Source organism: Bos javanicus, chromosome 15, assembly GCF_032452875.1.
Source record: "Bos javanicus breed banteng chromosome 15, ARS-OSU_banteng_1.0, whole genome shotgun sequence".
Taxonomy (NCBI): Eukaryota; Metazoa; Chordata; class Mammalia; order Artiodactyla; family Bovidae; genus Bos; species Bos javanicus.
The window spans coordinates 38,347,054-38,373,885 of NC_083882.1; the positions used below are offsets into that span (position 1 = coordinate 38,347,054).

General features: G+C 36.8%; 1 protein-coding gene across 1 annotated transcript in view; it reads left to right on the forward strand.

Moving 5' to 3' along the window:
* The window catches only part of COPB1 (COPI coat complex subunit beta 1), a 34,709-nt gene extending 14,856 nt beyond the window's left edge, over positions 1-19,853 (forward strand). Inside the window, exons 11-22 of the mRNA XM_061440731.1 lie at positions 398-543; positions 1,998-2,094; positions 3,173-3,333; positions 4,156-4,276; positions 8,979-9,206; positions 9,365-9,544; positions 11,872-12,016; positions 12,965-13,084; positions 15,653-15,798; positions 16,399-16,488; positions 17,433-17,588; positions 19,507-19,853. Of these exons, the coding sequence (XP_061296715.1) occupies positions 398-543; positions 1,998-2,094; positions 3,173-3,333; positions 4,156-4,276; positions 8,979-9,206; positions 9,365-9,544; positions 11,872-12,016; positions 12,965-13,084; positions 15,653-15,798; positions 16,399-16,488; positions 17,433-17,588; positions 19,507-19,566 (1,650 nt within the window). The 3' untranslated portion in view covers positions 19,567-19,853. The remainder of the gene's footprint in view (positions 1-397; positions 544-1,997; positions 2,095-3,172; positions 3,334-4,155; positions 4,277-8,978; positions 9,207-9,364; positions 9,545-11,871; positions 12,017-12,964; positions 13,085-15,652; positions 15,799-16,398; positions 16,489-17,432; positions 17,589-19,506) is intronic.
* Positions 19,854-26,832: the final 6,979 nt, after the last annotated feature.

A 26,832-nucleotide genomic window follows, 5' to 3' on the forward strand; every position in this document is an offset into this window, starting at 1 on the left:
TCGCAGCACAGACTCTAGGGTGATGGGCCTCAGTAGTTGCGGTGCACGGGCTTGGTTGCTCCAAGGCATGTGGATCTTCCTGGACCCCTGGACCAGGAATCAAACCTGTGTCTCCTGTGCTGGCAGGTGGATTCTTATCCACTGGACTAGCAGGGAAGTCCTCTAGCTTCAGTTTTATCATGTGTTTTGTAATAAACTTCGCTGCAGGTAAACTGAAGAGTCATCATGCCTTTGTTTACATAATGGGACTTGTCTCTCAACTTACATTTTGCTGTGTATTTGAGAAGTATTGTTTATTTTCTTTGTGAACTTGTTCAGTTTACTTATTAACCTTAGGTAATAGGTAATTTTCTTTCTGAAAATGTGTAATTGCTATCCCTTTTTATTATTCTTTTAGCTAATGGAATTTCTCAGTGACAGTAATGAAGCAGCAGCTGCAGATGTTTTGGAGTTTGTTCGTGAAGCCATTCAGCGCTTTGATAACCTGAGAATGCTTATTGTTGAGAAGATGCTTGAAGTCTTTCATGCTATCAAATCTGTCAAGTAGGTTTAAAATCTGTTTAAATGTAAAGTTAAGCATTTTACCAATTTCTGTCTTTAAGGGTAAGTTGATAGAAAATATAAGACAGGAGAGCTGTCTTAAAACAGTTAAGACAAAATGAGACAAAATAAATGTCAGAAACATGTCACCCCTACTCTCACTCTTAGTGAATCCATAATCTATCAGCAAAAAAATTTTTGGTAGGTAGGTATGATTTAGATAGGTTTCTCCATTTTCATTTCCTCTAAAGCATCATAAATTCTAAAGTGACTAAGAAACATATTTTTATTTATTTGTTTTGTTATGTACCTTGACCAAGTGGGCTTATTACAGGGATGCAAGACTAGTTAAAAAAATTCAATCTATGTAATCCACCATATTAACAAGGGAAAGAATTACCCCCACCCTCCACCCCAGCACATAAAGCAAAACTATTAGAGCTAATAAATGAGCTCAAGATTGCAGCTTACAAGATCAGTATTAAGTATCAATTGCATTTTATACACTTGCAAGGAATAATCTGATAAGGCAAATATTTTTAAAAGGTATTATTTTGGGGATACCATTATTATTTATATTCCCTCTTTAGCATTTACTGAAGTGGAGGATTGAAAATAACAGCCTAAATCTGTTATGTTTCCCTTCAGATAGCCTTTGCTAATGAGAAAGGACTATTGCAGCTGAGTTTGCTTCATTTAAATCACCTGATGGATTGTAGTAGCCTTGCCTTATATCTGCCTGTATAGAAAAGAAGGGAGTACAATGTTGGTTTTATGATATGAAAATGTATTGAGATTTATGGAAGTGAGAAAGATTTGTTTCCTTTCTGGAAAAAAAAAATCATGTCAAAGTTTAGCTTTTGGCAGCCATAACCTCTTAGGGTTTCAGTTTCTAGAATTTTTTTGGAATAAATTTAATGAAAATCTTAGGGAAAAGATGACTGAAGACTTAATTCACTTCAACATTTTTAACTAGAAAATTGTTGCTTGCTTTTATTTGAGGTTTTTTTTGTTGTTGTTTTGATTCTCTGCATTCCTTCCTTTTTCATTGGTCTATTTGGCATCCCTGCCTCTTCTGTGAATTACTTTTTATATAAAAATAATACATACTTTTTATAGTGGTAGGTTATAAAATCAAATTTACCTTAAATTCTGTCTGAAATGAAAGACAGCACATGTCTGGGAAACATTTGGGTATTTTATTTTTTAACTCCTGGGTTTACCAGTTGTAGAATGTTCCTAAATAAAAACACTTACTTTCCTTTTAATTCTTGTGACTTCAGGAGAAAATCAAAGAAACTTAGTGTCTTGTTATATTCTTTCTTAACATTTCATCCATAGTCCCTTGGAACTGCAGAATATTTTTTTCTTCCTTAAGCTTAAACTCACAAAAAAAGATCACTGCTTCAAAATTTGTTAGCCGAGTCAGTTCTTCGTAACTTGTATTCTTGCCTTAGGATTTACCGAGGAGCATTGTGGATCCTGGGAGAATACTGTAGTACCAAGGAGGACATTCAGAGTGTGATGACTGAGGTCCGCAGGTCCCTTGGGGAGGTATGTTTTACTTTAATAAATGCTAGTTTATGTGGTGATTTTTATTTTAGTAAATCTGACTTTTATGTGGTGATTTACTTTTGTGTTTTTATTTACTAGTGTTTGGGCTAAAGAAGATTGAAAAAATTTTAATTACCTAGATAATTAAGCCTCTGGTCAGTGGGAAATTAGGGGAGTTGTCCTCCCCTGCATTGATAACACATGTTCTTTTATCTGTAGTATTTACCATTCTGGATAAAATTTTATTTGAACAAAAGGTTATATATTTTAAAAAAGGAAAAAGAATTGTAAAACTCTGCTTAATCCTCTGTGTTATAAAAAAAAAAGAATTCTTGTAAGAACAGGGCTGACTTTAGAATACCTATTTATGTACTAAAACTGGCAGCATTTTCCTCATCTAAACAAGCCCATATAGTAGAATAGAAAGGACAGTGCTTGTTAGGAACCTGGATTCCAGTCTTGCTTCTGCCAGTAATAACTCTGGGACTTTGGATATAATTTCCTTAACCTGACTGGACATCAAGTTTTTCATCTATATAATAAGGTCGGTAGATAATGATTGACGACTCTTGGAGCTCATAAATTAGATGATAGACTGGTATTATGGAGAAGGCAGTGGCAACCCACTACAGTACTCTTGCCTGGAAAATCCCATGGATGGAGGAGCCTGGTAGGCTGCAGCCGATGGGGTTGCTAAGAGTCGGACACAACTGAACGACTTCACTTTCACTTTTCATTTTCATGCATTGGAGAAGGAAATGGCAACCCACTCCAGTGTTCTTGCCTGGAGAATCCCAGGAACGGCGGAGCCTGGTGGGCTGCCATCTATGGGGTCACACAGAGTAGGACACGACTGAAGTGACTTAGCAGCAGCAGACTGGTATTAAGAAATAAATGCATAGTATCTACTTGGTTTAAAAGAGAGGAAGTTGGGTGACTTCCCTGGCATTCCAGTGGTTAAGACTCCACACTTCCTATGCAGGGAGTGCAGGTTCAATCCCTGATTGGGGAAGAATTATTGGATATTTAAATATGTTTGGCTTCCTACTGATATTTGATGTTTCCTTTTGATTTTTAGATCCCAATTGTAGAGTCAGAGATTAAAAAAGAAGCTGGTGAATTAAAACCTGAAGAAGAAATAACTGTGGGTCCAGTTCAGAAATTGGTAACTGAGATGGGCACCTATGCAACTCAGAGTGCCCTTAGCAGTTCTAGACCAACCAAGAAAGAGGAAGAAAGGTAATTTGCAGCACCTGGGACCTGCGAGCTATACTTCTGTGTATAAAACAGTCAGAGGACTTCTTTCTCTTATTAGTTTACTCTTTTGATCCAAATAGAAATCTTCACTATTTAAGATACTTGGAAGGAAAAGGATGTTTAAGTTCTTTCTTCCAGAAATTGTGTTAATAGTTTTAATTCTCTGCTCCTAATAAATATTCTCATTGAACTGTGTTCTATTTAAACTAAGATTACTTTACTCACATAGAAAATACTAAGTGGAGGTAACTAATGATATTTGAGTTTTATTTCCAAATAACATTTGGAAAACATATTTTCAAGATTTTGCACTTCTGATTGATGGAAAAAAAATTTGATGTTTTCCTCCATATTTGCTCTCCAATTATATAGTGAAGATGATGAAAATTTTGACGATGTCTAAAATTTTAATGGTTACTATGTATTAGGCATTGTACTAAATAAATAGCTTGTCTCTGATAGTCTTTGACAGTATTCTGTTGATTAGCCACATTTCATAGAGGAGGAATTTGAGGCTTAAAGAGGTTTGGAACTACCCAAAGGGACGCAATAAATGAATATACACCTTTAACAGTTTTCTGTTTATTTATTTAGCTCTTTTAACATTGCAGATGTGTTAAAGCCATGTATTTTTTAAAATCTTTTTCCTTTTTTATTCTGAGAGGTAAAGAGGGAGCTAGTGGAGATTTTTATCATCGAAGGGTGGCAGTGAGAGTATGAAATAGGCTTCCTTGAGTCATTTGTACAAAAGCTGCATGCTGCTTAAGAAGTTGGTGGGTTTCATTTGCCTTGATTGCTTTGCAGACCTCCCCTAAGAGGATTCCTTCTGGATGGAGATTTCTTTGTTGCTGCCTCTCTTGCCACAACTCTGACCAAGATTGCCTTGCGCTATGTGGCTTTGGTTCAGGAGAAGAAAAAGCAAAATGTAAGTTCATTTATTCTACATTTACCTAAAATGAGTATTGAGTGCCTGCTATATGCATTGAACAGTGAGGACCCAAAAGTGAATGAATGCTTAATTCCTGTCATAAAAGAGCTTATGCTTTAAATGGGGAAATGGACACAGTAATATAATGAAATATAGATATATAGTATAATGATTGTAAAATTGACATAGTAATGTAATAACAACACAGTATGATTAGTCCAGTGGAAGTGATACACGGGTTTATGAAGTTATTTCTGATTGCTGGGATTAGTCAGAGCCCAGTGAAGGAAATGCCTGTCTCTCCAGCATCTTCATCCTGCCAGTCATAGTCTGTTTTATCCTAGAAATGCCTCTTAAATATATTCCCATTTTTGCAGTTCATACCTTCTTCGTGGCTTCTGACCATTCTGACTATATACTCATTTACAATAATGTACTGTCGTTCTACCCAACCGCTACTGCCATCCTTTATGTTATTGTCCTATATTTTATTTCTGCGTGTCATTTAATCAACACTGTGATGCGTTATTATTATTTTTCCTTTAAATAGTCAGTTATCTTTTATGTATATATGTACCATTTCTTTCCCTTTTCTTATTTACCTAGTGACCAGACTCATGTTGGGAAGGGATATACTTGCAAGTTTTAAGTAATTGAGAGTTGGAAACAGGACACAGTTCAAGTACCTTTTTGGGTTTTGTGTTTTTTTTTTTCATTTTTGCTTTGTTTATTTTCATATTTTTCTTCATGGTAAAATACATGTAACATAAAGTTTACCATTTAAACTATTTTTAAGTGTACTGTTCAGTGTTGTGAGTACATTCAAATTGTTAGCCATTACCACTATCCCTCTCCAGAACTTTTTCATCATCCCAAACTGGAAATAACTAGCAAACAATAACCCCATATTCCCTCCCCTAGTCCTTGGCCACCACCATTCTGCTTTTCTGCCTCTATAAATTTGCCTGTTCTACACACCTATTATAAATGGAATTATACAATATTTGTCCTTCAGTGACAGGCTTATTTCATTTAGCATAATGTTTTCAAGGTTCATTTGAATGATAGTGTTGTCAGAACTTCTTTCTTTTTTCAGGCCGTCTAATATTCTGCTGTTACTGTTTATCCATTCATCCATATAAATAGTCAGTTTTCTTCTAAATATTTTTTAATGAGAAAAAAGTTATACTTACAGTGTTTTTAATTTTTTTGTATACATGCAGATTTCTATCTGATATTTTCTTCCTGCCTGAAGAAGTTGATTATTCTTATAATGCAGGTCTGCTGAAGATGAATTCTCTCAGCTTTCATTTGCCTGAAAAAAATCTTTGCTTTCATTAAAAAAAAAATCACTTTGTGGTAAAACTGAGTGTTTTTTATTTTATTTTTATTCATATCTTTTTCACATTGTTAAAATAAGGAGTGATGTAATGAAAATTAATGAGAAAAAAATCAGTCATGGTTAAAACACTGAAGTACAAATCTTGTTAATATTGTAGTGGAGATAGAAACATCAAAAATAGGATTCCATTCAGTTCAGTTCAGGTCAACAAAAACCTTTCCTCAGAAAGAGTTTATTATGACTTTTATCTTTGAAACACTTTTTCCCTAGTAGTGATCATTTTGTGTTTTACCATATTGTAGTTTCACTTAACTTTATAACATTTTCCCTATGCTCTTCTAAACCCTTCCTAATCATAATAATATTTAATAGTTCCATAATAATCCATTAGATTCTTTCATATAGTCAAACCTCCATATAATAAGACACTTTATTTTTAGATTAGGGATTTTTGAAGGATTTTTTTTTTTTTCCTCATTTCAAGTAAGAGTTTTCTGAAGTATATTTCTTTTTTTTTTTCTTCTAATTTTATTTTATTTTTAAACTTTACAATATTGTATTGGTTTTGCCAAATATCAAAATGAATCCGCCACAGGTATACATGTGTTCCCCATCCTGAACCCTCCTCCCTCCCCATACCATCCCTCTGGGTCGTCCCAGTGCACCAGCCCCAAGCATCCTGTATCATGCATCGAACCTGGACTGGTGACTCGTTTCATATATGATATTATACATATTTCAATGCCATTCTCCCAAATCATCCCACCCTCTCCCTCTCCCACAGAGTCCAAAAGACTGTTCTATACATCAGTGTCTCTTTTGCTGTCTCGTATACAGGGTTATTGTTACCATCTGTCTAAATTCCATATATATGTGTTAGTATACTGTATTGGTGTTTTTCTTTCTGGCTTACTTCACTCTGTATAATAGGCTCCAGTTTCATCCACCTCATTAGAACTGATTCAAATGTATTCTTTTTAATGGCTGAGTAATACTCCATTGTGTATATGTACCACAGCTTTCTTATCCATTCATCTATGCAAACTAGTACAGCCACTATGGAGAACAGTGTGGAGATTCCTTTAAAAACTGGAAATAGAACTGCCTTATGATCCAGCAATCCCACTGCTGGGCGTACACACTGAGGAAACCAGAATTGAAAGAGACATGTAGGGGAGGGGGGAGAGAGGAGGGTTCAAAAAAAAAAAGTAAATAAAAAAAAAATATATATATATAAAAAAAAAAAAAAGAAAGACACACGTGTACGCCAATGTTCATCACAGCACTGTTTATAATAGCAAGGATTTTTTTAAAAAATTTCCATCGTATAGCTTTCCTCCTAAATCCATAAATAAGATTCAGAGGATCAGGTAAATTATAAGATGTGTTATCTCTTTTAATCATTTACTTTTATTTATGAGGAGTAACTTACTTTGTAATTCTCTGAGGGCCCTTATTTATTTATTTAGGTCTTGTCTGTTCTTTAAATTATGCTTCTTAAAAATCTCCAACATTTTATGCCTTGGTTCTGCAAGTTGGGAGAGCGTTTCCTGGAATCTGTTTAAGAGAACCAGCTTTCTGGTAACATACTAGTTCAAGAAATTTGCCACCTTTGGTACAAGGCAGAAGGAGGTTTGGTTGTTCATCACCATGCTGTCTTGGCTTTCCTTCATTTATGGCTTTTCCAACACTTTTCATTTCTTAATGTAGATCTGACTTTCTCTCTGGTATCGTACACCTTTTGCCTAAAGAATTTGCTTTAACTTCTCTTGTAGTGCAGATCTGTTGACAGTTAATTCTTTAGGTTTTTGATTGTCTGAAAAAGCCTGTATTTCTCCTTCAGTTTTGAAAGATATCTTTGAGGTATAGCGTTCTCGGTTGACAGTTTTTTCTTTTAGCACTGTAAAGATGTTGCTTCACTGTTCTCTGGCTTTCAGTACTATCAAGATGTTGCTCTTGTGCCTCTTTGTGGAGTGTGTCCTGTTTTCCTTCAGCTGGTTTTGGATTTTCTCATCACTATAATTATAATTTCAGGTTTCAGTCATTTGACTAGGATATGCTTTAGTGTGATTTTCTTTATGTTTCCTTTGGTTATGGTTCATTGAGCTTCTTGAATATGTGGTTTTATAGTTTTTATCAAATATGAGAAATTTTTGGTTATTATTTCTTTAGCTACCTTTTTCTGTCTCCCCTTCTCTTTCCTTCTAGAGACCATATCTGGACACAAAGGATTATTACATTTATCCTTCCCAGGCTTCTGATAATTTTTTCATATCTGTATGCTGATCACAATGTGTAGATACATTTACATCACAATGGTGGAAAACAGTACAGAAAACCAAGGGACCGGTCTAGGTTAAAAGGGGCTCAAGAGAATAATAATCAAATAAAATGCATGAACCTGGTCTTGGATTTAAAAAAAAAATTTTTTTGTGACAATTAGGAAGATTTAATTGAATTTGGAGTGTAGTAGATATAGTTGGGAATTGTTACATTTCTTAGGTGAGATAATGATACTATGATTATCCAGGAAACTGTCCTGAATCAAGAGATGTTTGCTAAAGCACTTATGAAGTAAAGATTCTTGCTTTCATACGTTAAGCCAAAAAAATTGTTGTTGTTGTTTAGTTGCTAAGTCAGAAGTCTGACTCTTTGTGACACCATGGACTGTAGACCACCAGGCTCTTCTGTCCGTGGGATTTCCTAGGCTAAAATACTGGAATGGGTTGCCATTTCCTTCTCCAAGGGAACTTCCCAGCCCAGAGATTGAATCCCCACCTCCTGCATTGCAGGCAGATTCTTTACCATTGAGCCACCTCAGAAGCCCAAGTCAAAAAAATAAATGTACATATATGGTTAGAATAAGAACACAGTTTTGGCAGAATATTAACAATTGGTGAAGTGTATCATTCTTGGGCTCCAAAATCAATGCAGACAGTGACTGCAGCTACAAGATTAGAAAGACACTTGCTCCTGAAGAATAGCTATGACACACCTAGACAGTGTATTAAAAAGCAAAGATATCACTTTGCCAACAAAGGTTGGCAAAGCAGTTCATGGGGTCACACAGAGTCAGACATGACTTGGAGACTGAACAGTAACAAAAAATCATTCTTTTAACTTTCCGAAGTTGAAAAGTGTGAGAGAAAATAGTTTTAAAATCTCTACTCAATCAGTTGGGGGTTAATGAAGGTTTTAGAGGATGGCAGGAAGGAGAAGGGTGTAAAAAAATAAAATCTAAAATATTCAGGTTAAGTGATATTAGGTTTAATTTCTTGGATTTTGAGTTATATTAAAGTGACATTATTGCATTTGGAGAAGCCTGACAATAAATAAACCATTTTTTTCCTTGTCTAGTCTTTTGTTGCTGAAGCAATGTTGCTCATGGCCACTATCCTACATTTGGGAAAATCCTCTCTTCCTAAGAAGCCGATTACAGACGATGATGTAGATCGAATCTCCTTGTGCCTCAAGGTCTTATCTGAATGTTCACCTTTAATGAATGACATTTTCAATAAGGAATGCAGACAGTCCCTTTCTCACATGTTATCTGCTAAACTTGAAGAAGAAAAATTATCCCAAAAGGTAAGGTATATACATGATAAAGGCATAAAAGTGCTTTGTGTTCTTTGTTGTTGATTTTTCAGTTCTCATGTGTGAGGAGTGTCTATGTTGAAGGCCTCCAAAAAGCTATCTTTTTTTTCCAAATTAATGAGAGTTGGTATATTGTTTTTGCAACACAGAAAGAATCTGAAAAGAGGAATGTGACAGTACAGCCTGATGACCCCATTTCCTTCATGCAACTAACTGCAAAGAATGAAATGAACTGCAAGGAAGATCAGTTTCAGCTGAGTTTGCTGGCAGCAATGGGTAACACACAGAGAAAAGAAGCTGCAGATCCCCTAGCATCTAAACTTAACAAGGTAACGATATATCAAATACACCAGTGGATTATTTAAATTGGCTGCTTAAGAAAGTACTAATCAAGAATTTGTTTGTCCTGCTGTTTATTGTAAAAGAAAAATAACTAGTACAGGATATTTTTTTGTCTTTACTGTGATTGATAGGTTCATTAAACGTGAATTGAAACTCAGTGGAACCTGATACTTTTCTATATGCTAGTACTATTAGTCCCGTGGCTGATTTCATAACTTGTTCCAGTTGTGTGTCAAATTACCGTAAAACATTGAGCCAAGGGATCCTGAGAGGTTAACTAGAGCTTTTAAAACGTAGAACACTAGCCTCCTCCCCCACACCCTGCCCTCAGTTTCTCCTGTCCCCTGCTACTTTAAACAGTGCAACTCCACTTTTATATTCTTAATGTATTGAGTTCCATATAAGATTTCATTAGGAAAATTATTCTTATATCTCTCTTTTCTCAAATATTAAATTTACACATCCATGACCTAGTTTAATCCTTCCTCTGTTAGATAAGTAAACAGTCTCAAATTGATTTTTTTGCCCAAGGTAAGATTAGTGGCAGAATAGGAACTACTAAAACACTTTCTCCCTTAAAATTGGTAATTGATATTGACAGTATTACAGTTATAAAATTTTTTCACTTTGTTTTTTGAAATTGTGGTAAAATTTACATAAAATCAAATTTACTCTCTTAACTTACTTAAATATATATATATGTCAGTTGATTTGGCTGCATCAGGTCTCAGTTATGACACTTGCTTAGTTGCCCTGCAACATAAGAGATCTTAGTTGCCTGACCGGGGATCAAACCTTCATCTCCTGCATTGCAAGGTGGATTCTTGACCACTGGACTCCCAGAGAAATCCCCTCTTAACTTTTTAAGTGTCCAGTTCAGTGGCATTAAGTACATTGACATTATTATGTAACTATCAGCACCATCTATCCCCTGAACTATTTTCATTTTTCAAAACTGAAACTCTATGCCCATGAAACAATATTTCCCCATTCCCATCTTGCCTCAGCCCTTGGTAGTCACATTCTACTTTTTATCCCAGTAAATTTGACTATGCCGGGTACCTTATATTAGTGTAATCATACAATTTCATCCTTTTGTGACTGGTTTCTTAGTTCATTTAGCCTAATGTCTTCAAGGTTCATCCAGTTTGTAATGTGTCAGAATTTCCTTTCCTTTCAAAGCTAAATATATACCACATTTTGTTTATCTGTTCATCTGTTGATGGACACTTGGGTTGCTTCGAACTTTTGGTTGTTGTGAGTAATGCTGCCATGAAGGTGGATGTTTGGATATCTCTTTGAGGTCTACTTTCGTTTGTGTTAAACCCAGAAATGGAATTGCTGGATAGTATAGTGATTCTGCTTTAGTATTTTGAGGACCGCTGTACTGTTCCACGTAGCAGCTGCACTGTTTTACATTCCAACCTTCAATGCAGAAGGGGTTCTGATTTCTCCATCTTCTTGCCAACACTTACTTTTCATTTCTGTTATAGTAACGATCCTAATGGGTATGAAGTGACATTTTGTTTTACTTTTGATTTGCATTTCCCTAGTGATTAGTAATGTTGGATGTAATGTCTACTCAAGTCCTTTGAGAGTGATTTTAATCTGGTTGATTGTTTTCTATATGTTGAGTTATAGGATTTCTTTATGTATTCTGGATACAAGTCGCTTATCAGATGTATGATTTACAAATATTTTCTTCCATTCTCTGGGTTGCCTTTTCACTGTGTTAATAATGTTCTTGGATGCACAAAAGTTTGTGATTTTTGATGTAGTCTAATTTACCTATTTTTTTCTTTTGCTGCCTATGTTTTTGGTGAAATGTTATGTTTTACATTTTTAAAATATTATATATACTCTGGATTTTTCTTTTCTTTATTTTTTTTTATGGAGTCGCAAAGAGTCAAACACGACTGAGCAACTGAACTGAACTGGATGTTCTTTTTAAAGTTTTGGTGGGGGTACATCTAAAAATTTATCTTCATGGAATTACAAGAATTTCTTGCTTGTAATTATTTTTCCCGAGTTTAAGTAACAACCAGTGAGTGTATGTGCTGAGGGATTTAACTGAAAATCTGTTCAAATCTATTCAGTTCCTAAGTTGAGATAATGTTTAATGTATTTGCTGAACATATTTAACATGGTAATGTGTAAGCTGCAATTACCATGTCTAAATTATAAAAGAATTTTATTATACCCATTTCGAATGACTGGTTTAATCTAAGTACATCTGTTAATCACCTAACATCCCTAGTCGTTTGGCTAGGATATATTTGATTGTCTCAGTCATTTGATTGTTTTTGCCTGACAGGTTACCCAGTTGACAGGTTTCTCAGACCCTGTGTATGCAGAAGCCTATGTTCATGTCAACCAGTATGACATCGTCCTGGATGTACTTGTTGTGAACCAAACCAGTGACACCTTGCAGAACTGCACGTTAGAATTAGCTACTCTGGGTAAGGAAAGTTACCATAAAGGGAAAGTTTTATTATATGGTAAATCTTTATGACAGGTTACTAAGAGACATGTACAAGTTTTAGTGTAAGAATTCTCTTGAGCCCTTTGTGACATTTTGAATCAAGTCTTAGTTTCTGAGCCTCTGTGATACTTTCTTATGCTTATGTTCTTTGGTACTCCTAGATAGGTTCATTCAGTGAGCTTGATCTAACATATGTCAGTTTTTTAAAATATACATAAGAACTGCTTATATTACAGATTCACCAGATAGCTTAGTTAGTTTCAATTGCCTTAGTGCAGAACAAGATATTTTCTGAGTTCATAACTAAATGCATACCCCATGTGTGGCCAAAGTAATACATCATCACATTTAGCAATGTGAGTTTTTTTTCTTCTTCTTAATAAAGACACATTTACGCATCTGGCTTTGAAGTTGGAAAATACAAATTGTAAATACAAACAGTGCACTTTCCCTACAAAATTCTATATGACTTAAGCAAGAGTTAAGAGGCTTTAAGAAATCAAGGGAGAACATAGTTCTGCCCTGTCTTCGTCAGCATAGCTTGAGTCCTACATAAAGAATTGATTCTTTCTTCAGGTTGGTTTATCTTTCTTTGTAATGGAGTGTACAGTTTAAGACTTAAGCTTTTTGAAAAGTTTGTATCCATTCACTGAAATAAAATGGTATGCCCCAAATACAACCCCCCCACACACACATAAACAAATTTAAATATACAATTATTCTGAGAAGCCTTTTACCTTTTAAAAGAAAATGTGCATATTGATGTGAATAATAGTGTTAAATGATTTTTTTTATCCTCATATTTGAATCATAATCCTTCTTTTATTCCTTGTTTTACCAGAAACTATTGAGCTGTATTTTAAGGTTTTATGATTGGAGAGGTTAATATGTATGTCTTTTTAGCCACATCTAAATTTTTTTTCAGGGGACTTGAAACTTGTGGAAAAGCCATCTCCTTTGACTCTTGCTCCTCATGATTTTGCAAATATTAAAGCTAATGTCAAAGTAGCATCAACAGAAAATGGAATAATTTTTGGTAATATAGGTAAGGAATTGTTTTATAGCCTGTGATGTTTGGATGTTTTTATTAAGGAATTTCTGTAATGAGCAGCTGTGTGACATTTCTTGAGGACAGGACTTGAATCCATTCATTTATTGATTTATGGGACATCTGCTGTGCTATTCAGAGTTGTACTATGTTCTGGATGTACAGAAATGAGAGTCACTGTCCTCAAACTGTCAAGCAAGAGGAGAAGAATAAGTAATATAAAGTTACAATACAGTATGCTAAGAGCTAGGGTATATACTATGTGCTTTGGGATCATAGGGGGAAAATGCTAACTATGGAAGGCTTTATAAAGGAGGAAGGAATGTTATCAACCGTTGAACTAAGTCTAGAACTGTGCACAGGTGTTTGTTTCCAAGCCACCTAGGGATTAGCGTGCACAAAGATATTTAGTCAATAAGCTCTCTTTTTTAAAAAAGCAGTTTCTGTGGTAGGAACAAAAAAATCTCTGTCCTCAATAGCTTCTAGTTCAGTAAGGGAAATAGATAATGTACAGTACAGAATGTTAAGCGCTGTGACAGAAGCCTGTGCTGGTGAAGTGGAAGTCTATGCAGAGATTCGGTTATTTCTCACAGAGTGGTGGGGGGTTGGGAGGAGAGGCTTTGTGGAGGAGCTGAAGCTCAAGTGGGGTTTTGAAAGATCAGTACTTGGTCTACAGACAGAGATTCAGTTGAATCAAATGCAAGTAGTTTGATATACCTGGAATTGAGAGTGGCCTAGAGCCTGATGGTAGAAAAGAGTGAGGTTGAGAAGGTTAGTGGCAGCTGTACTATACTTGTCATGCTAAGAATTTCAGACTTGATCCTGGATATAAAGAGGAGCCATTGAGGAACTATTGGTGAATCACATGATTAAATATTTCTATGGCAGCGCTAAAGAAGACTGGAAGAGGCAGGAAGGTTAGCTAGTAGACTTGCAGTAGCCCAGGTGAGAGATGACAGAGAGTTTGAACCAGCACAGTAATGGCCAGGATGAAGAGAAGGGCTGAATATAATAGATATTAAGGGGGTAGAATGTCCAGGACATGGTTATTGATTTAACAGTAAGTGGCTAGAGCAACCCTCAGATTTCCTTCTTGGGTGTATTAGGTTGGTGTTTATGTTAATCACTGAAATGGAATACAGGAGAGAAGGACTGAGAGATGTAATAAATTAAACGGTCTTTAAGTTACTGAAGGGCAGTTTGAGATGAGCCTGGAACTTAACAGAAGGTCTAAAGTAGAGATGAATATTTGTTTTTAAACCATAGAAATGGAAGAAATTACCTAAAGAGGGCATAAAGAGTTAGAGAGGGGAGATTTGAAAACTGAATCCAAGAGAACAAGAATATTAAAAGCTGTTCAGAGTTTTTTATTCAGAGCAATATTAAAAGAAGGAGAAGCCTGTAAAGGAAGTGTGGTTAGAGAAGTAAGGAAAAATCTTGAAGATGTGTCCAAAGCTGCAGAAGATCTACAAGAAAGGTCCTTTAGGTTGACTATCAGTGATAGTAAAACATTGCTTACGGTGTGTCTTGGGCAATAGTGGTAGGTTCAGGGCTACATTGGACTTGGAGAAATAAAGACAGTGAGTGTAGATCACTCTGAGTGTAGGACCTTGGTTTTGATAAGATTGAGAGGGGGCAGTAGCCAGAAAAGAAGTAAAGGATGAGAGATTTTTTTTTGAAGATGAGAGAGCCTTGACTATGTTCATAAACTCTAGTGGAAGGAAATCAGTATGAAGGTAAAGACATTAAGAGTAAAAGAGGTGATGACTGATGGAGTGAGGTCCTAAACCAAAGCAGGCATCACGAATGGCAGCAAGTATTAACCTTGAAGAGAAGAGGCAGCAAAAGTGAGGTGGTGAAAGTTGATAAGTTGATTCAGAGAAAAATACATTTATTTTTAGACGTGGGGCTGAAAATTAAAGGAACTTATTCTTGGTAAGCTTGCTGCTGCTGCTGCTCAGTCGCTTCAGTCGTGTCTGACTCTGTGCGACCCCATAGACGGCAGCCCACCAGGCTCCCCCGTCCCTGGGATTCTCCAGGCAAGAACACTGGAGTGGGTTGCCATTTCCTTCTCCAATGCATGAAGGTGAAAAGTGAAAGTGAAGTCTCTCAGTCGTGTCCAACCCTTAGCAACCCCATGGACTGCAGCCCACCAGGCTCCTGCGTCCATGGGATCTTCCAGGCAATAGTACTGGAGTGGGGTGCCATTGCCTTATACTGTGGGAACACTATTACCTGTATATCTTTCCACAGTGTCTATAACACATTGCAACTGCTATGTAAGCACTCATTGACTGAATCCTGGCCTCTGCCACTTAACCAGTTTTGTGACCCTGAGCAACTTAACTTTTCTGTTTTTGTTTCTCTATAAGATGGAAAGTAATAATACTGTAACATGGGATTAATGGGAATATTAAATAAGTAATTAATTTGTAAAACATACACAATAGAGCTCAGTATTGAGTAAGCAGAACTATTTGCTAATATCATAGTTGTTATTTGGAAATATGAAAACTTTTAAATTAAAATTTGCCTTTGGTGATTGGGAATCTTTTTAAATTGCAGTTTATGATGTCTCTGGAGCAGCAAGTGACAGAAATTGTGTGGTCCTCAGTGATATTCACATTGACATCATGGACTATATCCAGCCTGCAACTTGTACTGATGCCGAATTCCGTCAGATGTGGGCTGAATTTGAATGGGAAAACAAAGTTAGTCCTTAGATGATTTTCTTAAACTCCTTATCTTTCTTTTTGGCTAGTGTTGAGGGATTCTTTGATAAAATTAATCCCAGATGTGAAAAGTAAAGTCTTTCAGTATCTATGCTTACAAATTAGCCTTAACTGGAAAGCATGCAACTGGTTTGGTTAATTTACTGTTGTAAATTGGTGAGAGTAACAGTTCTATAATTAATCTAATTGTTCAAGACATTATAAACAATGTTCCATCCCTGTATGTATGAATAGAAACTTACCATTGAATCAGTATCCGATAGAAGCTTTGCAGTCAGTGGCTTGCTAGCGAACTTTGTTCCTATGAGCCTTGATTTTTATTAGAACTATTTTATGTACAGCATGTTGACGGTCTATGAAGTTATCTGTACTTGAAAGTTCTGATACCAGCCTACAGTTTGTTGGATTTTGTAGATGTCATTTACTTTTCATTGCCCACCCTTTCCCCTTAAGTACTTGGAAGGAGGTTTTAATAGGACACATAAGTGATTGTTTTATCAGCCCCAAGATAAGAAATTCACAGCCTTCTCTCTGTTAAAAGTATAATCTCTTGACTTTTTTTCCTCTTCCTCTGTACAGGTGACAGTTAACACAAATATAGTTGATTTAAATGACTATTTACAGCACATATTAAAGTCAACCAACATGAAATGCCTCACTCCAGAGAAGGTAAGATTTGCCTGGGTACTTCTTAAATCTGATACAGAGTAATGGTAGATTCTTGGCTTTCTTGTATTTTCTGTAGTATATTGTGTTTTTACTTAGCCTGAGAAAAGCAGTGTCATTCTGGACTAGTTAGAAAAAACTATCCTGTAGAATGTGTGAATCTGCTTACTGCTTTCTACTGAAATAGGAGCAGTATCTGCTTGTCCCTAGAGCAGTGACCCAACTAAATAGTCAGATTGACTTTTCTTTTCAGTCTTCTCCCTTTTAACTAAAAACTTTATTCCAAAGTGTACTAGATTAGAAAATGTCCATGACCTCTTCTTTTGATTCTGATTGTGGGTCAGAATATATCTGATCAAGTATGGAATTGTTAATGTACTCTGATTTTTTGCTGTGTTTGTGTATGTATGAAAAAAAGACTAGAGAAAAAGACCAAAAACTGAAGCTGAGAATGTAAGGAAGTTTTCTTTATAAAATTTCTGCTAATGTTGTGGTAGTGATATAATCAGTGAAAGAATACTGCCAGACCAAGTCAAGTAGGCTTTAATTCATGTTAGTCTATTCAACAGATATTGAGTCTGATAAATACTATATGCCCGATACTCTGTGAGCTGCTGGATATACAATAATGAAGAAAATAAAAATAGTCTCTTTCTTCATAGAGCTTAAGGTCTGGTGTAGGAGGCACTCAAACAACTCTAAACAAAGAATATAGAAATGCAAATTAGGATAAGTGCTGTTTCTTTAAGATCAAGTTTATCGAGATACAGACAACAGTAAAGCTCACACATTTTACATGTATAGTTCTGCGAGTATCAACAGGTTCATACAGTCATGTATGAATAAGTGGTGAATAAGCTGCTTTAAGTGGTGATAATTTACCTGTGCTGTTTAGTCTTGCTTATGTGTAGTTCTCTAGTATTAAGTTTATCCCAAATTTCTTGCAGGCACTTTCTGGTTACTGTGGCTTTATGGCAGCCAACCTCTATGCTCGTTCCATATTTGGAGAAGATGCACTTGCAAACGTTAGCATTGAAAAGCCGATACAACAGGGACCAGAGGCCCCTGTTACTGGCCACATAAGAATCCGTGCAAAGAGTCAGGTAACGGTTGCTTTTTTTGAGATGGTCTCTGAACTGAATAAAAAGAGAAAGAATCTGTGTCTCTCTCATTTCTATATATAGTGTCCTCTGGCATACTAGTGTTTTGTGCATTGCTAGTGCTCAGTTGCTCACTTGTGTCTGACTCTTTGCAACCCCGTGGACTGTAGCCTGCCAGGCTCCTCTGTCCGTGTGATTTTCCAGGCAAGAATACTGGAGTGAGTTGCCATTCCCTTCTCTGGGGGTCTTCCCGACCCAAAGATTGAACCCACATTTCCTTCATTGGCAGGTGGATTCTTTACCACTGAGCTACGTGGGATGCCAACCATCTTATGTAAAGTCCATTTAAATATACAATTTTATATACTTTCATCTCAATTCTGTAAATTTTTATCCCTTTAACCTTTGTTTTCATTTGGGATCCAATCAACAAGCTTGGTCTTAGAGAGAGGAGTTTTATAAGTTTTTTTTTTTTCTTTTTCCCTGTCCATTTTAGTGACCTTTGTATAAAAAGTTCTGGCATCTCCAGAGTGAGATTGAGCTGAGGAGTTCTTGCCCTTTGGTCTAACTGTTGCCCCAATAATTACTGGTCAAATATCTCAGTGCAAATTTTTGTAGCCTCTTAAATGCATATTTTAAAACTGGGTAAATAGAGCAGACGTGTTTGGCTGTTAATGTTGGGGACCAGTGGGGGTCCCTTTTGGCCCATTTAACCTCAGGTAGGGTATAATATCAAATCTTGCTTTAATCACATAAATGCCCATTTTATTTATCCCATTTTAAATAACCACTAAAGATTTCTTTATTCTTGTGAAATAACTCTTCCTAAAAAAAAACCTCTACCTTGTTGGAAATTATAGCCAGTCTTTACTTACAGACTTTTATTGTTGACATTAGATGCTTATATATATGTATATATATACAATTCTTGTATTTATAATATATATTATTCATATCTATAATATATATTTATAATATAATTATATATTTGTTTTAATATTTATAACGATATATTATTTTATATCTATAATATATACTATTTTAATATTTCTAATAATATAATTATATATCATATATATGATCTAATACAACCTCATTCTGGCTCAGATGGTAAAGAATCTGCCTGCAATGCAGGAGACCTGGGTTTGATCCCTGGGTCAGGAAGATCCCCTAGAGGAGGGCATGGCAGCCCACTCCATTATTCTTGCCTGGAGAATCCCCATGGACAGAAGAGCCTGGCGGGCCACAATCCATGGGGTCTCAAAGAGTCGGACACAACTAAGCAACTAAGCACACACACATATTTATAATAATCATACTTGGTAAAGAATACACCTGCAGTGCAGGAAACCCCAGTTTGATTCCTGGGTCGAGAAGATCTGCTAGAGAAGGGATAGGCTACCCACTTCAGTATTCTTGGGCTTCCCTGGGGCTCAGCTGGTAAAGAAGCTGCCTGCAGTGCAGGAGACCTGGATTTGATCCCTGGGTTGGGAAGATGAGAAGGGAAAGGCTACCCACTCCCATATTCTGGCCTGGAGAATTCCATGGACTGTATAGTCCATGGGGTCACAAAGAGTCAGACATGACTAAGCAACTTTCGCTTTCACTTTTCACTCTTGAAATATAACTGCTTCCTTTAATAAATGGCCCACCTTTTGGGTCTGTCATTCTGGTTTATTTGAAGTCAGATTAATTCCTGTGGAGTGTTTGTGAATGTATTCTTTAGTTTTTTGAAATCTAGTGACTCTGTCAATCTAGCACTACAAGTACTTAACCAAGTGAAGCTTTGTTGAGTCTTTTTGTACATCCTAGTTTCAGTGTTGGTTGGTATCATTGAGTGGGGGCTTGGTAAGATGAAATAACCTACTGATTACATACGGTTTTAATAATTATGTATAAACATCTTCATTCTTTCTTACAGGGAATGGCCTTAAGTCTTGGAGATAAAATCAACTTGTCTCAGAAGAAAAATAGTATATAAGAATAAACAAAAAAGTCTTTGCAGCTTTACAGTTAAAATCTAGGTATGGGCTTACTGGACTCCAACATCTTTTGTACTCTTTTTGTGCTTTGTGTTATATAGAATCTGAGTTCATGCTGAATGCATTCCAGCCAATAATTTATAGCCTTTCCCTTAAATCAAGATTGATTTTAAAATTATAGTTTGTCTTTTGTCTTAACAGTTTTGAATGCTGTCCTCAAAGTATATAATGTTTCTCACATGTATCAAGACCATTTTCACAGTACAATAAACAGATCTATTCCTAAGTCTTTTGTTGTTTTATGAATAAATGTATAATTACATAATTTTAGTTATGTAACAATGAATTTCTTTTAGTTGCATTATAGATTTCTATTATAAATTTAAATTGCTGTTTGAGTTGTGAATATATGAACTTTTTTAAGAGAATTTAAAGATACAGTGATATGAAATGAGATAGGCCTTGATTTACTTGATTAATGGTTGCTGCTGCTGCTGCTGCTAAGTCGCTTCAGTTGTGTCCGACTCTGTGCGACCCCATAGACGGCAGCCCACCAGGCTCCCCCGTCCCTGGGATTCTCCAGGGAAGAACAATGGAGTGGGTTGCCATTTCCCTGTCCAGATTAATGGTTACTGACTTACTATTCTGACATCAGTTTATCTAAAAATGCCTCATCGTGTTCTAAAGGGCTTTTCTCTGAAATTTAGGTTCTAGAAGAAAGTATCAAATACCTTGAGAAAACAGATCCATGTTCATTTTATCTTTTAATTAATTTTTATTGGCGTGTAATTGATTTACAATGTTGTGTTAGTTTCTGTTGTACAACAAAGTGAATCAGCTGTATGTGTACATATATCCCCCTTTTTTTTAAGATTTCCTTCCCATTTAAGTCACCACAGAGCATTGAATAGAGTTTCCTGTGCTATACAGTAGGTACTCATTAGTTGTCTATTTTATACATAGTAGTCTATATATATATATTCCAGTCTCTCCATACTCCCACTCCCCTCTTCCCCTTTGGTATCCATATGTTTGTTCTTTACGTCTGTATGTCTATTTCTGCTTTGCAAATAAGTTCATCTGTAAAAATTTTTCTAGACTCCACATATAAGTGACGTTGTATGATATTTATTTTTCTGACTTCACTCTATATGACAGTCTCTGGGTCCATCCATGTCTCTGAAAGTGGCACAGTTTTGTTCCTTTTTATGGCTCATATTCCATTATATATGTGTATCACATACTTTTTATCCATTCCTCTGTTGATGAACGTTTAGGTTGCTTCCATGTCCTGGCTATTGTAGACAGTGCTGCAGTGAACATTAGGGTACATATATAGTTCTAAATTACTGTTTTCTCCAGGTATATGTCCAGGAGTGGGATTGCTGGGTCATGTAGTAGTTCTGTTTTTAGCTTTTTAAGGAATGTCCACACTGTTCTCCGAAGTAGCTGTACCAACTTACACTCCCACCAACAGTGTAGGAAGGTTCCCTTTTCGACATACCCTCTGCAGCATTTATCGTTTGTAGATTTTTTGATAATGGCCATTCTGAGCAGTGTGAGGTGATGACCTCATTGTAGTTTTGATTTGCATTTCTTTAATAATTGGTAATGTTGAGTGAACATTTTTTTCATGTGTTTGTTGGCCATCTGTATCCATCTTCATTTTAAAAAGAGGATTATAAACTGCCTAAAATAAACATACTATTCTTAATTATTCTGAATCATAGTGAAAAGCAGATAATCCAAAATAGATTTTTAATCTTCACATTTAGCTTTGGGTGTTCCTTTATGTTTGTCAGGAATTAAGTTGCTTCCAGCCAGCCAGTTACTGAAGCTGCACTGGGAGCATTCAACTCCAGAGGATTCAGAGAGCTGTCCTGTTTCCATGTTGCCTCTGTGCCTCACCTTCTCCTCCCTTTTCTCTCATTTTATGCCAGGGCTGGGCACCATCCCCAGGATGATTCTAAATGCCTTTGTGAGCTGAGTTCAGTTCCCTCAGGTCAGATTGTGTTGTTCTTTTGGCCCTTGCTTTCCTTGGGGATGACTGAGATAGTCTGCTCTTTTACCTAAGTCTGAACATTAAACTATTACACTTTGCCTTCCAGCTAAGATTCAGGCTGCATTCAGGATAAGTCCATAGATCAGGTCTGTGAAAGAGTGACAGCGGCATCTCCTATTTCAGCACTTGAGTGAGAATGAAATGATTTGTTTGGAGTGTGAAGGAGACGGATACATTGTATGATGTCAGAAACTTTGAAGCCACTTGCTTTTTTAATCAAATGAACCAGGGGATCATAGGGCATTTGAGATTCCAGAACACCAAGATCTCAAAGCAGAGTCAGTGGCTACCAAATAGGAAAGATACTGGGAATGCTAAAAAGGGATCGGGTGGGTGCAGTGTCCAGCGTTGGAGATTTGTGATGAGAGCAGAACAACTGATGCAGTTTCGGATTAGATCATTTCCCAGGCTCTGTTCCCATGAATATTAGTTTCCTTGATGCCATTAGATATTATGAGAGAAAAGGGATTCCACAGTCAAGTCAGTTTGGAAAAGCTTTATGTTGTTCTGTATTGGTGTTTCACCACCCACATTAGCATACTGAAAATGTTGAGAGGTCCTTCAGTAAAGTTTGGTTTAACCCAGCATATCTTAATCTTATATAACCAGGGAATCCTTTTTCTATAGAACACCTATTGATGATAACACAGGACAGGAAAAGTGGCTTAACACATTAAAGATTTTGGTTTTGTGTTCACAACCATGATTTCATGTTAAATCTCAAGGGTTTATCTTTCTGTATGTCCAAAAATATATCTCTGTTGATACTCTCAGAAAATTGTCTAACACTCTGGTCAATTTTCTTGGGCTGAAATTGGTTCACATGGCCATTTTCTTAAATTCATAAATAAGGAGAACAAAAGAGAAAAAAGTTAAAACAGTTGTCAGATATCGATTCTACGTTAAGATATTTATACTTTATTAGCATTTTATTGGTTTTGTGCCTTTACTAAATGTAAATTGAGTGGGATAGCACTGTTTAGAAAAGCTGTTTACATTGTGCTCTCAGTTGGGATTTAAAATACACTTTATATGCTCACATTTCTTTGCATTGTTCATGTAAGAAGGCTTTTTCAATAGAACGGGAAAGACTAGAGATCTCTTCAATAAAACTGGAGATATCAAGGGAACTTTTCATGCAAAGATGGACAAAATAAAGGACAGAAATGGTAAGGACCTAGCAGAAACAGAAGATCTTACAAAGAGATGGCAGGAATGTGCAGAACTAGACCAAAAAAAGGCCTTAATGATAACCACAATGGTGTGGTCAGTCACCTGCAGTAAACATCCTGAGAGAAACAGAAGATCTTACAAAGAGATGGCAGGAATGCACAGAAGAACTATACAAAAAAAGGCCTTAATGATAACCACGATACTGTGGTCAGTCACCTACAGTAAACATCCTGAAATGTGAAGTCAAATGGGCCTTAGGAAGCATCACTACAAACAAAGCTAGTGGAGGTGATGGAATTCCAGTTGAGCTATTTCAAATCCTAAAAGATAATGCTGTTAAATTGCTGGATTTAATTAATGTGTCAGCAAATTTGGAAAACTCAGCAAATAGCCCAGAGGTAAAGAATCTGCCTGCAATGCAGAAGATGCAGGAGGTGTGGGTTCGATTCCTGGGTGGGGAAGATCCCCTGGAGAAGGAGGCAACCCACTCCAGTATTCTTTCCTGGAGAATCCCAAGGAAAGAGGAGCCTGGCATTCTACAGTCCAAGGGGTTGCAAAGAATCAGACGTGACTAAGTAACTGAGCATGTACCTTAGTGGCTATAGGACTGGAAAAGGTCAGTTTTCATTCCAGTCCCAAAGGGCACTACCAAAGAATGTTCAAACTACCATATAATTCGCTCATTTCACATACTAGCAAAGTAATATTCAAAGTCCTTCAAGCTAGGCTTTTCAATAGTACATAAACCAACTTCTAGATATACAAGCTGGGTTTAGAAAAGATAGGAACCAGAGATCAAATTGACAACATCCATTGGATCATAGAAGAAGCTAGAGAATTCCAGAAAAACATCTGCTTGATTGACTGTGCTCAAGCCTTTGACTGTGTGGATCACAACAAACTGGAAAACTCTTCAAGAGATGGGAGTACCAGACCACCTTACCTGTCTCCTGAGAATCCTGTATGCAGGACAAGAAGCAACAGTTAGAACCAGAAATGGACAATGGACTTGTTCAAGATTGGGAAAGGAGTATGTCAAGACTGTATATTGTCACCCTGCTTATTATCTGACATGCAGAGTACATCATCCAGCCGGGTTGGATGAGGTACAATCTAGAATCAGGATTTCCAGGAGAAATATCAACCTGAGATATGCAGATGATACCACCAATGGCAGAAAGCAAAGCGGAACTAAAGAGCCTCTTGAGGGTGAAAGAAGAGTGAAAAAGCTGGCTTAAAACTCAAATACAAAAACCTAAGATCATGGCATCCACTTCCATCACTTGATGACAAGGAGATGGGGGAAAAGTGGGAACAGTGACAGATTTTCTTTACTTGGGCTCAAAAATCACTGTGGACAGTGCCCGCATCCACAAAATTAAAAGGTGCTCCTTGGAAGGAAAGCTATAACAAACCTAGATAGCATATTAAAAAGCGGAGACATCACTTTGCTGACAAAGGTCCATATGGTTTTTCCAGTAGTCTTGTACAGATGTGAGAGTTGGACCATAAAGACCATAAAGAAGGCTGAGGGCCAAAGAATTGTTGTTTTTGAACTGTGGTGTTGGAGAAGACTCTTGAGAGTCCCTTGGACAGCAAGGAGATCCAACCAGTCCATCCTAAAGGAAATCAGTCCTGAATATTCACTGGAAGGACTGATGCTGAAGCTGAATCTCCAGTACTTTGGCCCCCTGATGCGAAGAGCCAGCTCATTAGAAAAGACATTTATGCTGGGAAGATTGAGGGCAGGAGGAGAAGGGAGCAACAGAGGGTGAGATGGTTAGATAGCATTATCTACTCAATGGACATGAGCTTAAGGAAACTCCAGGAGATGGTGACGGACAAGGAAGCCTGGCGTGCTGCAGTCCATGGGGTCTCAGAGTGGGGCAAGACTTAAATAACAGCAATGCTCACATTATAAAATATTATATAATTAGGACCATAATATCTAGTAAGAGGATAAGCAAAGTATCTGATACCAGTTAAGAGCTTAATATATAAATGTATTGAGTAAGTGTGTAAATCTTACAAGAAAATTAAATGTCCTTGATATTTTGCTGTCTTGACACTAGAGGGAGCCATGTGCAGTTACTTTCATTTTGGGATTAGAAGAGATTGGAGTTTAGAGTTTTTTATACAAAGAAAAACCAATATAATTTTTTTTTTATTAGCAAGGAGATTGATATTTGTGATATTTTGCTAGCTGTGAAAAAATTTTCCACTTGATTTGTAAATAATATAGAAAACAAAGGAATTTGTTTTAGGATACCTAAAGTGACAGACGGAGAAGGCAATGGCACCCCACTCCAGTACTCTTGCCTAGAAAATCCCATGGATGGAGGAGCCTGGTAGGCTGCAGTCCATGGGGTCGCTAGGAGTCGGATGCGACTAAGCAACTTCACTTTCACTTTTCACTTTCACACAATGGAGAAGGCAATGGCAACCCACTCCAGTGTTCTTGCCTGGAGAATCCCAGGGACAGCGGAGCCTGGTGGGTTGCCATCTATGGGGTCGCACAGAGTCGGACATGACTGAAGCGACTTAGCAGCAGTAGCAGCAGCAGCAAAGTGACAGAACCAAAATTATTTTTTAAATATGTATTTATTTATTTGGCTGTAATGGGTCTTAGTTGCAGCAAATAGGATGTAGTTCTCTGAAAGGAAGAAGTGGAAGTGATAGTCGCTCAGTTGTGTCCAACTCTGTGACTCCATGAATTGTAGCCCATCAAACCCAGGCCCCTAGGCCTGGGAGCGCAGAGTCCCCGCCACTGGACCACCAGGGAAGTCCCCAAAATATTTTTGAAAACTCAAATAACATCAAGTATGAAGTATCTGTGTTATATATTGGATAAAGTAAGTAGTTCTACTGGTGACCTTTTTCTTCCACACTGGAGAATGTCCCTTAGCTTATAATTTATATCCTTTCCCTCAAACCAAGATCAAGTTTACAATTACAGTCTTTTGTCCTAATAGTTCTGAATGCTGTCCTCAAAGTAGGGTCAGGCATATCATCTCCCTGCCTTACAGTCCCCTCCAGACTCTGTTATCTTTTCCCATCCTTGAACATCACTCTCTACCCTCAGGAATCTCAGGAGCCTGAAGTGGTAACCAGCTACAGTGCAGAAGTTCAGTTTAGAATCAGAAGAAGTGTAGAATCCTGTCTGAATGTACTTGTTTTGTGGTCTTAGACAATCGTGAATAGCTAATTTATTGAGTGCTTACATGTGTCAGGCATAGCACTGAGTGCTTTTTCAGTGGCATATATAACCCCTCAGTGACCCTTATCAGGCACATATTATTAAAATCATCATTTACAGATGATGATTACAGTCATAAGAGAGGGTGTTACTTCCTATCAAGTCTTAATTTTAAGAGTCAAACTCAGGTATAAAGCCTTCTGACACAAGAACCTTGCAACTAGTCATACATTGACACTACTGCCTCATCTCTTTGTGCTTCAGTGTCCTCATTTGTGAGATGCTTATAATATCTGGGGCTTCCCTGGTGGCTCAGACGGTAAAGAATCTGCCTGCAATGCAAGGGACCTGGGTTTGATCCCTGAACCTGGAAGATTGCCTAGGAAAGGGAACAGCTACCCGCTCCAGTATTCTTGCCTAGAGAATTTCATGGACAGGAGCCTGGCAGGCTACGAAGAGGAGCCTGGCAGTTCACAAAGACTCGGACACAACAGAATGACTAAAACTTTCACACTTTCACTAAAATGTCTATTTCATAGAATTGATGTGAGGGATGAAATCATAGATTGTATTATACATTGGCACATAGTAGATGTTAATAAGTATTCACTCTTATTTCTTTCCCCATTCACATTCCTTACACTACAGAAAAGACTGAAACCTATTCTTCAAACTATCTTCATACCTCCCTCAGAATTTAAATACTAATTATGTACTCTGTTTGAATGCTTTTTTTTTCTTTTCTTAACATCAGAAACTTACTTAGAGGAAGCTTCATTTCTCAAGAATTCTTTATAATAGTATTCATCATGTCAGTTTTTTAATTAGCTTTAG